This window comes from Aspergillus costaricaensis (assembly GCF_003184835.1).
Source record: "Aspergillus costaricaensis CBS 115574 unplaced genomic scaffold BO79scaffold_1, whole genome shotgun sequence".
NCBI lineage: Eukaryota > Fungi > Ascomycota > Eurotiomycetes > Eurotiales > Aspergillaceae > Aspergillus > Aspergillus costaricensis.
The window spans coordinates 838,438-852,904 of NW_020291801.1; the positions used below are offsets into that span (position 1 = coordinate 838,438).

General features: G+C 53.4%; 5 protein-coding genes across 5 annotated transcripts; 2 read left to right on the top strand and 3 right to left on the bottom strand.

Annotated features, from left to right (window-relative positions):
• The first annotated feature begins 12 nt into the window (after positions 1-12).
• On the top strand, positions 13-1,068 carry BO79DRAFT_162981 (ferredoxin family 2Fe-2S iron-sulfur cluster binding protein). Its single transcript, XM_025679099.1, has 3 exons — positions 13-383; positions 441-547; positions 622-1,068. Exons 1-3 carry the CDS (start codon positions 124-126, stop codon positions 864-866), a joined length of 612 nt encoding a protein of 203 aa, XP_025545118.1. The 5' UTR covers positions 13-123; the 3' UTR covers positions 867-1,068.
• A 1-nt stretch (position 1,069) lies between these two features.
• BO79DRAFT_206119 (rRNA-processing protein RRP15) lies at positions 1,070-2,129 on the bottom strand. The gene has a single exon (XM_025681911.1). The coding sequence runs from the start codon at positions 2,048-2,050 to the stop codon at positions 1,184-1,186; it is 867 nt and encodes a 288-aa protein (XP_025545119.1). The 5' UTR covers positions 2,051-2,129; the 3' UTR covers positions 1,070-1,183.
• Positions 2,130-2,300: 171 nt separating this feature from the next.
• Positions 2,301-4,381, top strand: BO79DRAFT_184749 (RNA-binding signal recognition particle subunit SRP54). The gene is made up of 2 exons (XM_025680346.1): positions 2,301-2,500; positions 2,553-4,381. The coding sequence occupies exons 1-2, from the start codon at positions 2,423-2,425 to the stop codon at positions 4,077-4,079; spliced, it is 1,605 nt and encodes a 534-aa protein (XP_025545120.1). The 5' UTR covers positions 2,301-2,422; the 3' UTR covers positions 4,080-4,381.
• Positions 4,382-4,504: 123 nt separating this feature from the next.
• BO79DRAFT_162992 (alkaline phosphatase) lies at positions 4,505-7,982 on the bottom strand. The gene is made up of 3 exons (XM_025679100.1): positions 7,065-7,982; positions 6,392-6,530; positions 4,505-6,328 (listed from the first exon to the last, which is right to left on the bottom strand). The coding sequence occupies exons 1-3, from the start codon at positions 7,938-7,940 to the stop codon at positions 4,563-4,565; spliced, it is 2,781 nt and encodes a 926-aa protein (XP_025545121.1). The 5' UTR covers positions 7,941-7,982; the 3' UTR covers positions 4,505-4,562.
• Positions 7,983-12,202: 4,220 nt separating this feature from the next.
• On the bottom strand, positions 12,203-14,160 carry BO79DRAFT_241801 (uncharacterized protein; the record flags this gene model as incomplete). The annotated part of the gene is made up of 3 exons (XM_025685162.1): positions 12,203-13,574; positions 13,653-13,930; positions 13,981-14,160. The coding sequence occupies 3 exons, from the start codon at positions 14,158-14,160 to the stop codon at positions 12,203-12,205; spliced, it is 1,830 nt and encodes a 609-aa protein (XP_025545122.1).
• Positions 14,161-14,467: the final 307 nt, after the last annotated feature.

The following is a 14,467-nucleotide window of genomic DNA, read 5'->3' on the forward strand; positions in this document are numbered from 1 at the left end:
TCTGCTGGTCCGCTTCTCCTCTCCTCTCCTCTCCTCTCCCCTCGCATTGCGCTCTCTAAAAGTATTCTTCTTATTTCTTTAATTTCCTTTCCTCCTCTCGGTCCTCCCCAGCATTCCTGCGCCATGTCGTTCTGGAAAGAAGCGTGCCTGAACCTGCGTCATGCCGTTCCCAAGGCCGGGAACAGCATCGGTCGCATCCAATCCAAGAGTTTCCTCACCTTTTCCTACTCGACTCAGACACCCCGAGTGATTGCCTCAAGCAGACTGTCCATAAACGCCCGGAGGAACTTCCCGAACCAACAGTCATGGATGGCTCGCCGCAGCTTTTCCGTCACGGCCGGTGCTCAACACGGCCATATCACGCCGCCAAAGCCCGGGGAGGAGTGAGTCATCGCGAACGCTGGCTTCGTATACTACCTATACTAATGTTTAATGCGCAGAATCAATGTGACGTTCATCGACAAGGATGGCGTGAAGATTGAGCTCCAGGTCTCTGAGGGTGACAACTTGCTAGATATCGCACAGGCAAACGATATCGAGATGGAAGGTGCGTAATGCCAGTTATCGGGGATGCGCAGAATCATAGGGGCATAGTGACTGACAAAGGCTGGAAACTTGCAGGTGCCTGTGGTGGCTCATGCGCCTGCTCGACTTGCCATGTGATCGTCGAGGACCCGGATATGTTTGATAAGATGGAAGAGCCGTCGGACGACGAGAACGACATGCTGGATTTGGCGTTCGGTCTGACGGAGACCTCCCGGTTGGGATGTCAAGTGGCCATGAGCAAGGACCTCGATGGCCTCGTGGTCAGGCTGCCGTCGATGACTCGAAACTTGCAGGCAAGCGACTTCGAGCCCAAGAAATAAGAGAGCTTTGTACGAGTATATACGAGAGGCGATTGGGGATGAGGGACGGACTGTATGATTATCCAAGCGCATACACTGGGGAGGGGTTCCAGGTCTATCTACGGTTATTGTGGGCTCATTGGTTTGTAAACGAACGTGTCTCTATTGGGTATACCGATCTCCATTCACTTTTTGGCATGAAAGTACCTGTAAATAGCATATCACTTTTTAATCCAAACACTTGAGATAAATGAAACAGAACAACAGTAGAGCAACCCCTCAAACGCCCAAGGTATGCCAGGTCTTGAACAGCGAACAGAAACTTCTCGTAAAACTCCTTAAGCCTCCTCAATCTTCAACGGCTTGCCCTTCTTCCCGCTAATCAGGTCCAGGAAGCCCTGCTTGCTGACTTCGTTCACGGCCTTCTCGCGCTCGCCGATACCAACGGTACCCTTCTTGCGCTCTGCCTTGGCTGCTTCCTCTCCGCGCACCTGGGCGGCGCGGACGGCATTGAACAGCTTCACCACACCACGCTGGGCAATCTTGCGCAGACGCTTCTCCTCCTCAGCAACGGCACCTGCCTGGCCACGCTCCAGACCCATGACATCGCGAACACGGCCACGGTCCAGCTCTTCCTTCTTCTCCGCACGCAGCTTGGCCCGCGCTTGCCGATCCAGCTTCTCCTCCGCCACGTCGGTGCTCTTCTGGGCAGCGGCTTTGCTGCGCGCCAGCACGGGGTCGTCTCGAACGGATGTGGGGAGTTTGGTGGACAGAATCTTTGCGATAGAGGTGGAGAAGGCCGAGGGATCATTGCGCTTGGAGACAGCTCTGCGACCCGTTGTCGCAGGTGCAGAAGTATCGGAGTCGGCACCCTCTTCATCGTCGGATCCTTCAGAATCGATTTCAGACTCAACATCACCATCCTCCTCGTCTTCGTCGGCTTCCTCCTCGTCGGAGCTTTCGTCTTTCTCGGCCGCTTTGCTCTTCGTAGAGGCGCCAATCGACTTGGTCTGCTTCTTGGGCTGCTTCACTTGAACTCCCTCATCGTCGGAATCGGCCAAGCTGACAGCCTTGAAATCGGTGGGTTCATCGTCTTCGGACTCTTCTTCGGAGCTGCTGTGGTATTCGCGCTGCTTTCTGAACTTCTTCTTGGGACCGGCCTGCAACGACTCGAGGACCTTGCGCTTTTTCATGTGGGGAGGCATTTTGACGGTTGATATTAACTATTTCAAAATTAACTGAAAAGAAAAATAACTTTGACCCGAATGTGGGAGGATATATGAAGTGGAAAATGCAATGAACTTGCATTGAATCCCGAACTTTTTTTCCCAGCAATTTTTGGGTCCCTCGCGGGCGGCCAGCAACGCACGGCTGTGATTGGCCGCGGGGCTCTCCGCATCGCTTCGCCCGCGCAGTTGGCCTCTCAGTCCATCGATTCATCCAACTCGCTGCATCCTCCACTCGTTTTCTACGGTCGTCTCTGCCACCTTTCACGATTGCTGGCAGCAAGTGACGCATATTTTACTCTGTACATGCTTTAATCTGGTTAATTTCCTCTCGACAAGAATTCCCCCGCCATGGTCCTTCAGGATCTCGGGCGGCGAATCAACGCCGCCGTCAATGACCTGACTCGCTCTAACAATTTGGACGAGAAGGTGAGAAACAGGTCCCTCTTCTCGGGCTGATGTATATACTGACCGCAAATAGGCCTTTGATGACATGATTAAAGAGATCTGCGCCGCCCTGCTTTCCGCCGACGTCAACGTCCGCCTGGTCCAGTCCCTCCGCAAGTCCATCAAGTCCAGCGTCAACTTTGCCTCTCTTCCTGCCGCCGTGAACAAGAAGCGTTTGATTCAAAAGGCCGTCTTCGATGAGCTAGTTTCCCTGGTTGATCCCCATGCGGAGCCCTTCCGTCCCAAGAAGGGCCGCTCCAACGTGATCATGTTCGTCGGTCTGCAGGGTGCCGGTAAAACCACCACTTGTACCAAGCTGGCCCGCCATTACCAGATGCGCGGCTTCAAGACTGCCCTCGTCTGTGCCGATACCTTCCGTGCTGGTGCTTTCGACCAGCTGAAGCAGAATGCCACCAAAGCCAAGATCCCCTACTACGGTAGCTTGACGCAAACCGACCCCGCCATTGTGGCAGCCGAGGGTGTGGCCAAGTTCAAGAAGGAGCGTTTCGAAATCATCATTGTCGATACTAGTGGTCGTCACAAGCAGGAGGAAGAGCTCTTCACCGAGATGACCCAGATTCAGACCGCCGTCACCCCCGACCAGACCATCCTCGTCCTCGACAGCACCATCGGTCAGGCTGCCGAAGCCCAGTCCTCTGCCTTCAAGGCCACCGCAGACTTCGGAGCCATCATCATCACCAAGACGGATGGTCACGCCGCAGGTGGTGGTGCTATTTCCGCCGTCGCTGCCACCCACACCCCCATCATCTACCTCGGTACCGGTGAGCACCTGATGGACCTGGAACGCTTCGAGCCAAAGGCCTTCATCCAGAAGCTACTGGGTATGGGTGATATGGCCGGACTGGTGGAGCACGTACAAGCCGTGACCAAGGACTCGGCGTCCGCCAAAGAAACCTACAAGCACATCTCTGAAGGTATCTACACGCTGCGCGACTTCCGCGAGAACATCACCTCCATCATGAAGATGGGACCCCTCTCCAAGCTCTCCGGCATGATCCCCGGTCTATCCAACCTGACCGCGGGTCTCGATGACGAAGACGGCTCGATGAAGCTCCGTCGCATGATCTACATCTTCGACAGCATGACGGCCGCCGAACTTGACGGCGACGGCAAGAATTTCGTCGAACAACCCAGCCGCATGGTCCGTATCGCCTGCGGAAGCGGTACCACCGTCCGCGAAGTGGAAGACCTGCTCTCCCAGCACCGCATGATGGCCGGCATGGCCAAGCGTGTCGGCGGACAGAAGAAACAGATGCAGCGCGCCCAGAACATGCTCAAGGGCGGTAACAAGGAGCAGCAGCTCGCCGCCATGCAGAAGCGCATGGCCGCAATGGGTGGTGCCGGCGGTGGTGGATTCCCCGGTATGCCCGGCATGGGCGACATGGCCAAGATGATGCAAATGCTGCAAGGTCAAGGGGGTGGAGGCGGCGGTGGCCTGCCCGGTCTAGGTGGAATGGATCTACAAAGTATGATGAGCCAGATGAGTGGGTTGATGGGCGGTGGCGGTGGTGGTGGTGGAGGCCGCGGCAGAGGACGGTGATTGTGATGATGACGATGATGCACGCATTTCGAAACTTCTTTTTGATTCATGTTTTCGCGTTGTTACCATTCCATGATTATATTACTACACTTGTGTCTCCGTCTCTTCTTTTCGTTTGATTCTTAAGAGACTGGGGATATATGCCTTGCTTCAGTTCAGTCATCATTCACCTCATTCGTCGATTGTAACTAGCATATGATGGTGTTGGGCGTGACTTGATTATTACTTTTGCTTATCTTTTGTTCTTTTTCGCTAATATCTGACTGGCCCTGTGGGGCATAAATCTATGCTATGGAAGCTAGCTTTTTATTTTTTTGTCTTACAAGATATATACTTACTACCACTAGTAACATTATATATCACAAGTCAAAAATAGTAGAATATTCAGAATAAATTATCTTAAGAACAGTAATGCCAAACACCACCGAAAGAAGCGAGAAATATATTAATAGTCCAATCACAGACCCCATACCAATAAATCAATCAATCCACCCTCTCCACCCGTCTAACTCTATCCAATACCCCATAGGCCTGCTCCAACACAAACGAGCGCACACGGCCTACCGTTTCCTCAACGCGGCCAATCACCGTCTTAACAGCTGCATCCCACGTAATATCCTCCTCGCGATCATCCAAGAGGAGCTTACCCGGCGGGAAGCGAGGGTGTTTCCAAGTCGACGCAGAGGCAACCACTGCCTCCTGGCCAGACAGCGGCACAGCAAGAGAGTATTTCCAGATCAGGTCGGTATTGACGTAGAGGGAGTAAGTGAAGACAGAGCTGGGGACGGAAATGGTTTTGCCAGAGCTGGTGGTGATGAGCTCATCTTGGACGTCAATGTCGATGAGACCGTATTTGGTGTTTCCGTCAGGGATGTATTTGATGGCGACGTCTTCGTCGTCGTCCTGGCGGTAGGTCCGGATGGGGAGGTAGAACATGTTGAGCGGGCCGACACAGAACTCGTGCAGTCCTTCGCCGGCGGTGTTGGGGAGGAGTTCCTCGTGGGTGAAGTCGAGGTCGGGGTCTGGGAAGCGCGTGGCTCCGAATTCGTGACGGTCCCCGCTGAGGAGGACGATGCGGACGCCGAGTTCGCGCTCGGCGCGCCACATGGCTTCGAAGACGGTGCGGCGTTCGTTGAGGAATCCTCCCCATGTGTCGGTGGTGCCGACATGCCAGTTCTTGGTGAAGGGTACGCTGGAGGCTACGATCTTCCAGCGGACTTCGGCTGGTTCGGGACGGGCGAGGAAGGCGAGGAGAGACTGGAGCTGTGCGGAGCCGAGGATGGTGGAGTTGGGCTGGGCGGGCTCGGAGCGGTAGGTGCGCGTGTCCACCATGAAGAATGAAGCTGGGCCGTTGATAAATGAGAAGTAGGTGGTGTTTTCGGGCTTAGCAAAGGGCGTTGGCGGGATGGGAGGGTTCGCGCTGACGTGGTAATGGATGTAGGGCTCCGCGGCGGCGGGATATGGAGCCGTGGTGTTTCCCTTGGACCAGTCATTCTCGATCTCGTGGTCATCTAGTGTGTGAATCCAAGGAAGACCGTCTTGGGCTTTGTTCCATGACGGGGAGGAATAGACCCGACGGTACTCGCTGCGGTAGTGAGAGATTGAGGAGCCAAAGCGTTGAGGCACATCGACGTAAATGAAATCACCTAGGAACAACATGAACGCTGGTCGGAGCAGAGAAGGCAGCCGATTGACCGTCTCTGTCATCATCTCAAGCCCCGGGATGCGTAGTGGATGCGATAGCGGGTTGTAGGGGAAATTCGCCTTCATGCAGCTCGACGTGAGGAAGCTTAGACGGTTGGCTGATTTAGAGCCGGGCATTGGTGCGGTGACGAAAGAGCCCGTCAGATTGTTGGACAGAGAATAGCGGTACGCGGATGAGGGCTCCAGGTTCTTGATAGTTACGGTGGTTGTGAAGTCCGTCGCATCCGTCAGCGAGTAAATCACGCCTTCTTCTGTCCATCGCGAGGGGTCCTCCTCCGTTGGCTGATAGTATACGATCAAGGGTAGCTGAGCAGGGTCGGGTTCGCGGACCAGCAAATTCGCGGTAGTGGGAGAGACGTAGCCAATACGAGAGAAAGCAAGGTCATTGCTGGGATAGAGGATGAAGCCTCGTCCCACGAAGTCTAGAGTGAGAAGGGTGAGGACAATGTTGATCAGGACGGTTAAACGCGTTGATAGCGGTAGTCGGGGGGACGGCAGCCCAGTAAGCAGGACCTTAAGGACGCCTTCGGTTGGCGGCGGAGATCCTATAGGAAGTTACTTTGTGTGCTTTTGAGGGGGTAGAGCCTGCTCATGTTGAGCCCACTTACTGGAAGCATGTTGAGCATCTTTATCGCCCTTGCGCCGGTCGGTATTGTTCTGTTCGCCTGGCCGGCCAAGCGACACCAATGAAGCTAGGTACACAGCTAATAATGTGACTATAATAGGTGGGAAATGATGGCCAGGGATCTATATAGCTCCAATTAGCTACCATGATTGCGTAGGCCATGAAGAATAGTCAACGCACCCAGCGGAGGAAGAAGAAGGCCGTCGCTCGGAGGGCCGCGGAGCTCGTAGCAGCAGCTACGCGGGGAATAGACACCATGGCGTCGAGAAGCTGTCGACACGATCTACGCGGATGAAGAGGAATCAGAGCATCACCAGCTCATGCAGCTCTTCCAGAGAGGCAGATGAGAAGGAGAACAAGAGAGGTAGTTAAGGGAGAAGAAGAAGCAATTCACAATTAGTTGAGTTGATCAACTGATTAATCCGAAAAGGCGGAACGGATGAGGCGCCGCAGCGATGACGACATGCTCTCCAACCCAAAACAACATCAAGCCACCAAGCCATGTATAAGTCAGCTGTTATTCTCAATTGCTCTATAACTATATATGCAAGGTGTGGAAGTAGCTGCACGCTATGTATTTATCGCTGCTGCATCATGTCCCGAAGAAGATTCATCAAGCTGTTGGCCATGGGTCCCGAGCGCATCATACGCGCAACGTGTAGCACCTCCTTCATATTCATGCTCAAGCTCATCGCCGCCGCCCACTGCCAGGGCGCTTCTCGGTCTCCCGGTTTCGAGTTGAAGTACTCCCAACCCATCACGCCTCCGAAGTTGGGGAAGCGTTCAACCAGCAGACCTAGGATCGGCCCGATCTTTTCCAGTGGTACATAGCCCTGCGATCCATTCCCGGGATTCGTCAACAGCCCGTACACCACCCGGTTCGGGGCCCAGCCCTGTGCAATCATGGTAGCATACATCCGAGGGTCGTCTGGGTGGCCCCAACCATTATAAAACTGGGTATTATACCAGCTTATTTTGGAGGCTCGCTGTCGCTCTAGCTCGCGATAGTCGAAGCCGGACAGATTGCCCATACCCAACATGGCCGCCGCCACTGGGGCCAACGTAATGATGAAGTCGTCGCCCATGTCGAGCTTGAGCCGGTCGATCAGCCGGATAATGCCCGACAACGACATCTCTTCCTCCACATCCAGATCCAGCCCGTCCAGTTCATGGCGCCGCACCATGTCCCGCAAGGGTTGGTAGTACAGTTCAAATCTCTCCTCATCACCGTCCAGGCAGCGGAATGAGCCCTGCGCCGCGCCTCCCAGGAGTCCCATGACACGAACCCCGCTCTGCTTCACGGCGGGCACTTCGGCCCACAGCGGTTCATACAGCGGCATATGAGGGGGATCATTATTGAGAGTAATGTGCTGTGGATCGGCATTGAGGTGAAAAGCGGCCAGGATGATGTGGGTGACGCCAGTATTGTTGTCCAGCAGCGGCAGCATGGAGCAGTACTGGCCATCAGGACAGATCGTCTGATGATAGAGGATCACCCGAGGGCGCTCGGGTTGCGGAGACACGGGAGGCATCTTTGAATTTGGCCCTCAAGAGGAGGATTAAATCACTTGCTGGTATAAAAGAAGAGCAAGAGTGTGTAGGATGCGCGCAATGGCGCTCTCTGATGGTTTCAGCGGGGAATGGGAGCCATGCGTAATCCGTCAATGAATGGCCCACTGATTAGCCGTTCAGGTCTCGCCTATCAGTTGGGATGGATGTGAAACCCGACCTGCAGCCAAATCGGAAGAGATCAAAAGGCTGCATGAAAACAACCCTTCATGGCAAGCATATGCAGTGAATCCTAACTGAAGAGGTCTTGCTTTGATCATGCGCTCTGTTGGAGACTCTTTTTCTGTGTCACCTTCTATGTGATTATGTCAGCATCACCGACTTTGTTGGCCATCAACACCAAAACAATCACCAACTGGTCACTCTGGACGCTTAGTATACTTGTTGTATAACAAATAAATAATCGTATATACTATTCTCTTCGTCACTATCTGTCAGTTTGATACCACACTGTGGGTGAAATGAATGGACATGCTTAAGATTCACTTCTGTGTACTCTGTAGATTGAAGCAGTTCAGGGAGCTCCGCAACTCACTTCTTCTGCGCAAAGGCATTGAGCACGTTTTCTGTAAATCTATCTCCGTATGTACTCCATTAGTCTTATCCTTCTATTCTCTGTCATAATCTCTTGGTCCTCATGCCATTATCGTTCTACTTCATATCTATTTATGTAGTAAATCACTAAGTAAATATAGTCTCGGTGGATCCCAATGCGGAGCTACCTAGATCGCGCTAATCCTCATTGGGCTTTCGCGGCTCTTTCTGCCTGAGGATGCAGGCCAGCAAGGACGGGCCAATTGCGGTTCCTGCCTGCCTGGGGCTGCCATGTTTGACGGGATCCTCCATCCATCTTCCACTCTTTCTCCCATTCAAAGCAATTGACTAGTCTTTAACTGACGCGCATTTTCCCTCTCGATCGCCTATCCTTATCGGCTCATTTATCCACCACCCCTATTCTCCGAAGAATCGATGATGTGCCTGATTGGGACGTGAAGTTGTGACCGATCTTATCGCATATGTTACCCTGATCAATAAACAATCCCAATCGTTTCCGCCGTCATGGACACGACTTCCCACGACACCGTCGGCGCGTCCACGCTGGCAACTCCCCTCTTCATGCCTTCATCGCCACCGTCTCATCCCGACCAGGGAGAGAGCTATTCTCCGGTCAGCACAAAAAGCTTCCGTTTTAGTTCGCACGGCGCGACCGGCGCAGACCTCGATGACGCGCGTTCGCCGCAACGCCGCTCCCCCAAATCCTCCAGAGCGTCCTCTCTCGAGCGCGCCGCGAACGAGATCGATGCCCGTCTGGCGCAGTACACAGTCGACTTCAGCCAGTTTCCGAGCAACCACGCGCTGGATGAGGAGCCTCTGGAGGAGTTGAGACTGCCACATGAGGACAACTTGTCCGACGTCGGTGGTCCGGATGACTTTACTGCCAATTTGGAGAAGTATCTCATGGGGGAGGATGATACCATGGATCACAAACATTTCAGCATAGACCACATGGAGCGCGACCTGTTCGAGCCAGAGCTCCATTCCGATGCTGAGCACGAGTCAGAACCCGAGCTGGAGCTGCAGGACGAACTTCCCCAGCCGCAATCCCAGCCACAGATCCAGAGACAAGAAGCGAAACAACCCCAGCAGCAGGAAGACTCCCAGAACAACTCTCAATTGCACCAACCAGCTGTTGAAGATGAGCCGGAGGTCAGCGGATACAGTGAATTTGGGCCTCCTGTCGACATGTCTACCCCGTCGCACCTGCTACGTCGGGCCGGCGGACTCGGGAAAGATATAACCCATCTCGAAAATATTGAAGAAGATCCGGATGATGAGATGGAAGCGACTACAACTACACCCTCCGTTCGCAAGCACAAGCGCACTTCCAGTAAGAATGAGAAAGATGTAACCGAGGATCTGCGCCGGCAGATTGCAGAGCTTAAGGATGCGCTGCGCGAGCGTGATGAACAACTGGAAAGGAACCACAGGCGTGTTTTGGAGGCAGCCTCTGCAGGAGAGCAAATCAAGCACCTACAAGGGGAGCTACAGAGAAAGTCGAAACTGCTCGAAGAGCTGTACGCTAAGCGCAGCGACGAGACACTCCTGCGTGAGCAAATCCAGCTTTTACAAAAACAAAACCAGGAGAAAGAGTCCTTCCTCCAGAAGTCTACCATGAACGCGTCCGAGCTGGGCACTTTGCAAAAGCAGATGAGTGACATGCAGAAAGAGCTGCAGAGTCGAAGCTCGCACCCCGACATCGACACCGAACGCCTAGAAACGATCGCCTATCTGCGCCAGCAATTGGACCTGGCTCAGGAGCAGCTGCGAAAGCGCGACGCAACCTTGGACGAGACAATGGCCAAGCTGAAGGAGGTTACAACCGCCAAGGAGCAGCAGCTCCGGGAGAAGAATAGCGAAATCGATGGCCTCAAAGCCCAGGTCAGCGACAACCTACTAGAGGTCGAAAAGCTGGAAGGGGAGCTTGACCGTGTCAACCAGGCATACGAGACACTTGAGGAAAGAATCGCCTCTCTAGAAACCAAGAACCGACCATTAGAAGAGAAGAACAGCACGCTGGAAGCCGATCTGACCCGCGCACAATCGCAAGTCACTGCGCAAGAAAATGCTCTCAAAGCCATGGCAGCGGACCTCCCGCTAGAGACGGGCAACACCTACACTGAGATCCTGGAACTGATCAAAGACCTCGGCCAGCCCAGCGTTCGACGCACACCAGATCCCTTCGCCAAGGATAAACTCCCCCAGGACCAAGACACGTCCCAAGACTTCGAACTCAAACACTTCCACGAAGAACTATTAAAGCTCCAAACCGAACTAGCAGAAGCCACCTCGGCGAAAACAACCCTCGAGCTACAACTGACCCGCTCGCAAGACCAAGCCACCGAAGCACAAACCCTCATCCACTCCATCGAAACCGAAAACACACGCCTAACCAAACGCGCCGACGAGCTCAAATCCTCCCTCGACAAAGCCCAACAAGAGCTATCCCAAGCCAACGAAGAACGCACGCGGGCCCTGGAAACCATCACTCGTCTCAAGAAGGAACAAGAAGACCTCCAAACAGCCACCCAACAGCAACTCAGCCCACCCCCATCCCCTCCAACAAACACCCACCAACACCAACCCCAATCCACATCCACCTCCCCATCCACAACCCAAATCCAAACCCTCCAAACCGAACTCACCGCCCTCCGCGCCACCAACACCAACCTCCAAACCCTCCTCACCAGCACCACCAACCGCGAAACCAAACTCAAAGCGCACATCCTCACCCTGCGCGACCGGCATCACACCGAACTCCGCGCGCAGAGAACCAAGATCGAGCACCTCGAATCCATCATCGCCACGAAGGACGAAACGGCCGCTGCAGTCGACGAACGCATCGCGCGGTCCGTCGAGAAGCGCGAGAAGGAGTGGCAGCGACGCGTGGATCTCCTGCTCAAGGAGCGTGAGAGGATGAGTCGTGCGTTGATGTGGTCGTGGGGTGAGAAGGAAATGGGGAGTGTCAAGGAAAATGATAAGGAGAATGTGACTATCGATGAGAAGGGGAGGAAGAGGCAGGCGTATCGGTATAAATATGCTACCGGGGTGGATGGAGAGGTGAAGACGAAGTCGTCGCAGTCTCGGTCGGGGTCGAAGAGAGCTTGAGCAGCTTAGCTAGCTTAGTTCATCTGGACCCTATGGTTTCTCTGGCTGATTGCCTTCTTGTGGATCTGGTCATTGTTTGTTTGTTTGTTCGTTTGTCTGGCCTACCTACTTGCTAATCTTGTGGGATTGCGGCATTACTATCTAGGACTGGGGTCTTCTATGGTGTCTCGGGTATATACATTTACAAACGGTTGGGCTGGAGGTGCCGGTGTTGTGTTGTGTGTTGTATAAGGGGGTATGGCTCTAGTTTCATGTCCTGTGGCGTTTGGGGTTGTTTCCGAATGGTCGGGTTGAGACGTACATAAGACGGTAGTTAATCTGATCCTACATTTCAATTGATCAAAAAAGAGTATAATATATGATGATTGCATAGTACAGAGAAACTAGTAAGCAGAATAATAAAATCGTAATAGTATTCAAACAAATAGTATATGGCAAGAAGGGTAAACAAAGGAAAAAAATAAGCGTGCTAGTATACATTTTATATCAATCATGAGCCAATAAGAACGTGATAATAGAGCCGATTAAATCATAGCCAGTCCGACCCGCAGACTTCAGTTCAAAATGCGTACATGCCGTGGGCACTAGTAGTTCGCGTGGTACCTCTATACGTGTTGCCATCAGCGAAGATGTCTTCCGGTTCATCAACAGAGGCCCCAGACTCGCGGATACAGTCTAGACTGGATGTTGTGCCGAACCCTCCACAGGTGTTGCTGCGGGGCCGCCGGGTGCTGGAGTACACGATTTCGACGTCGTTTCGACGCCGCCGTGAGGGCATTCGACGGTGGGTGTCAAAATACGATCGACGAGCGTAGCGGCTTTGCTGGGGATGATACTGGCTTTGTGTGTGTCGCGGGATCTGGCATGCTTCAAACCGGTAGACTTGGCTTCGTCGTCCGCTCGAACGAATTGAGTTTTGGCGTCTGGATCGTCCGTGCTGCGATAGAGAGCCATGGTAGCTGTGATTCGGCTGCCGTGGTGGGATCGGCGGTACGGCCGGGGGTTTGGGCCGAGAGAAGTTGTACTGGCTAGTTATTGGAGCTGTGTGTGACGTCTTGGATCTCTGAACCCTGAGTGGCTCTGGTGCGACAACTTCGGGGGCATCAGCTGAGCTGCTTGATATTGATCGTGGAAGCGTGCTTCCTTCGGACCGACTGGTTTTAAGCTCAGGGTTACTGGTCGTCATGGAAAATATAGACCTCTCCACAGGAGGAGAGGAGGGGAATGGAAGTTCCACAGGGGAAGATGCCAGTGGGTGTCCAGGGGCATATTCCCTTTTGGGAGTCGGCGGTGGCTCGATGTTGTCTGTTGAGTGCTCCTCTGCTAGTTGCTCAACGTCCGCAACAGCATCGGGACCAGCGAGAGCAAGAATGTCAGGGTCCGATGACAACGAGATCTGACTTGCGAAAACCTTGGGGAGGAGTCGGAAAGGGGATCCAGAGGGTTGGTGCCTTTGATGTCTGAACTGTGGGGATCCCGGGAGTTCTGCCAGTACAGCCTGACGATGAGGGTCGTAAGGAGCCCTTAACGTGGCTTTGGGAGGTGTAACTGAGAAATTTGAACTGACTTCGGAGTTTGTTCCATCCCTGGAAGAATTCTTGGATGGCGTGCCATCAACGGAGAGTGTAGTTCCAGAGTATATGCCTGAGCCCTCTGATTCACATTTGGTGTCGAGCTTCAAATGGGGTTTCTCATGTACGGATGCAGGATGTTCAATACTACCAGCTTTGCAAATGGAGTTGCTGCTTGATGACAGGTACAAGTCTCTCCCAAATGTCACATCAGGCCTGCGGCAAACGTGATATATGTCATTTTCCAGACTGACGTGGCTTCCCATCGTTGAGCTGGCAGACATCTTGTCATCGCATGTCGATAATTGTGGCTTGTACACCCCGAGAAGGGATATGTCGTACGGACGCTCGCAGAGTTCCCTTGAGCAGAAGAAAAGACACACAGTCACGCTGCTGCGAGTCAGTAAACACATCGAAAACTGGGTCCAGCAGACCTACAATGATATTATAGAAACAATGACAGAAGCCCGTTGAAGCGCGCAGCTGATACCGATCTTCCAGAAGTCACCACCACCATCATCCGCTAGACAGTACACCTGCTGCGAAACCACGACTAATCCTGCTGCGCTGGCTGCGATCCAAATGAGTATCGTCAGTCGCAGGATGTAGGTACAAGCGGCATTCAGCAAAGCTTTCTGACTCGCGAATCCTACAACCTTATTGTATTGCCAGGCAAGGAGGCTGTGGAGAGCGACAAGAGGAACGGTGAAGAATGACTAGTGTCCGTCAGCATATTTACCAGCCGTCCAGGTCAAGGCAGACTTACCGCGACAAGAGCCAGTACCAAGCTCGGGGTCATCTTTGAGTCCACACGTCGGATCCCATACAGATAAAGCACGATGGCCCATTCAATGAAGGAGTCGAAGAGCATGACATATAAGGAGATGAATATCACTACCTTGGTCCAAACGCCTCCTTTTGGGGAGGCTATCGAACGGTTGAACATGATGGACCGCGTCGAGAGTAGCTGGAACCAGCTGCGCAACGGCTTTGGTTAACAGAACTCGCCAAGCATCCAGTGGTCTGAGAGGTTAGTGATGATAGAAATCGATGTGTCGGAAAGAATAGGTAGGTGCAGCCCATAAAGAACATGTGGGTGGTAAACGCGACGGGGAAACAATGGAAGAGAAGCAAAACAATGGGCGATGGCCGACTAAAAGGATGTATATGCTGAATGAAAGGCCTCGCGCGTGAACGCGGAGGCCCGAGGGGTTGGAATGGGCGATTCCGAGGCATGCCCACTAGCAGAATAG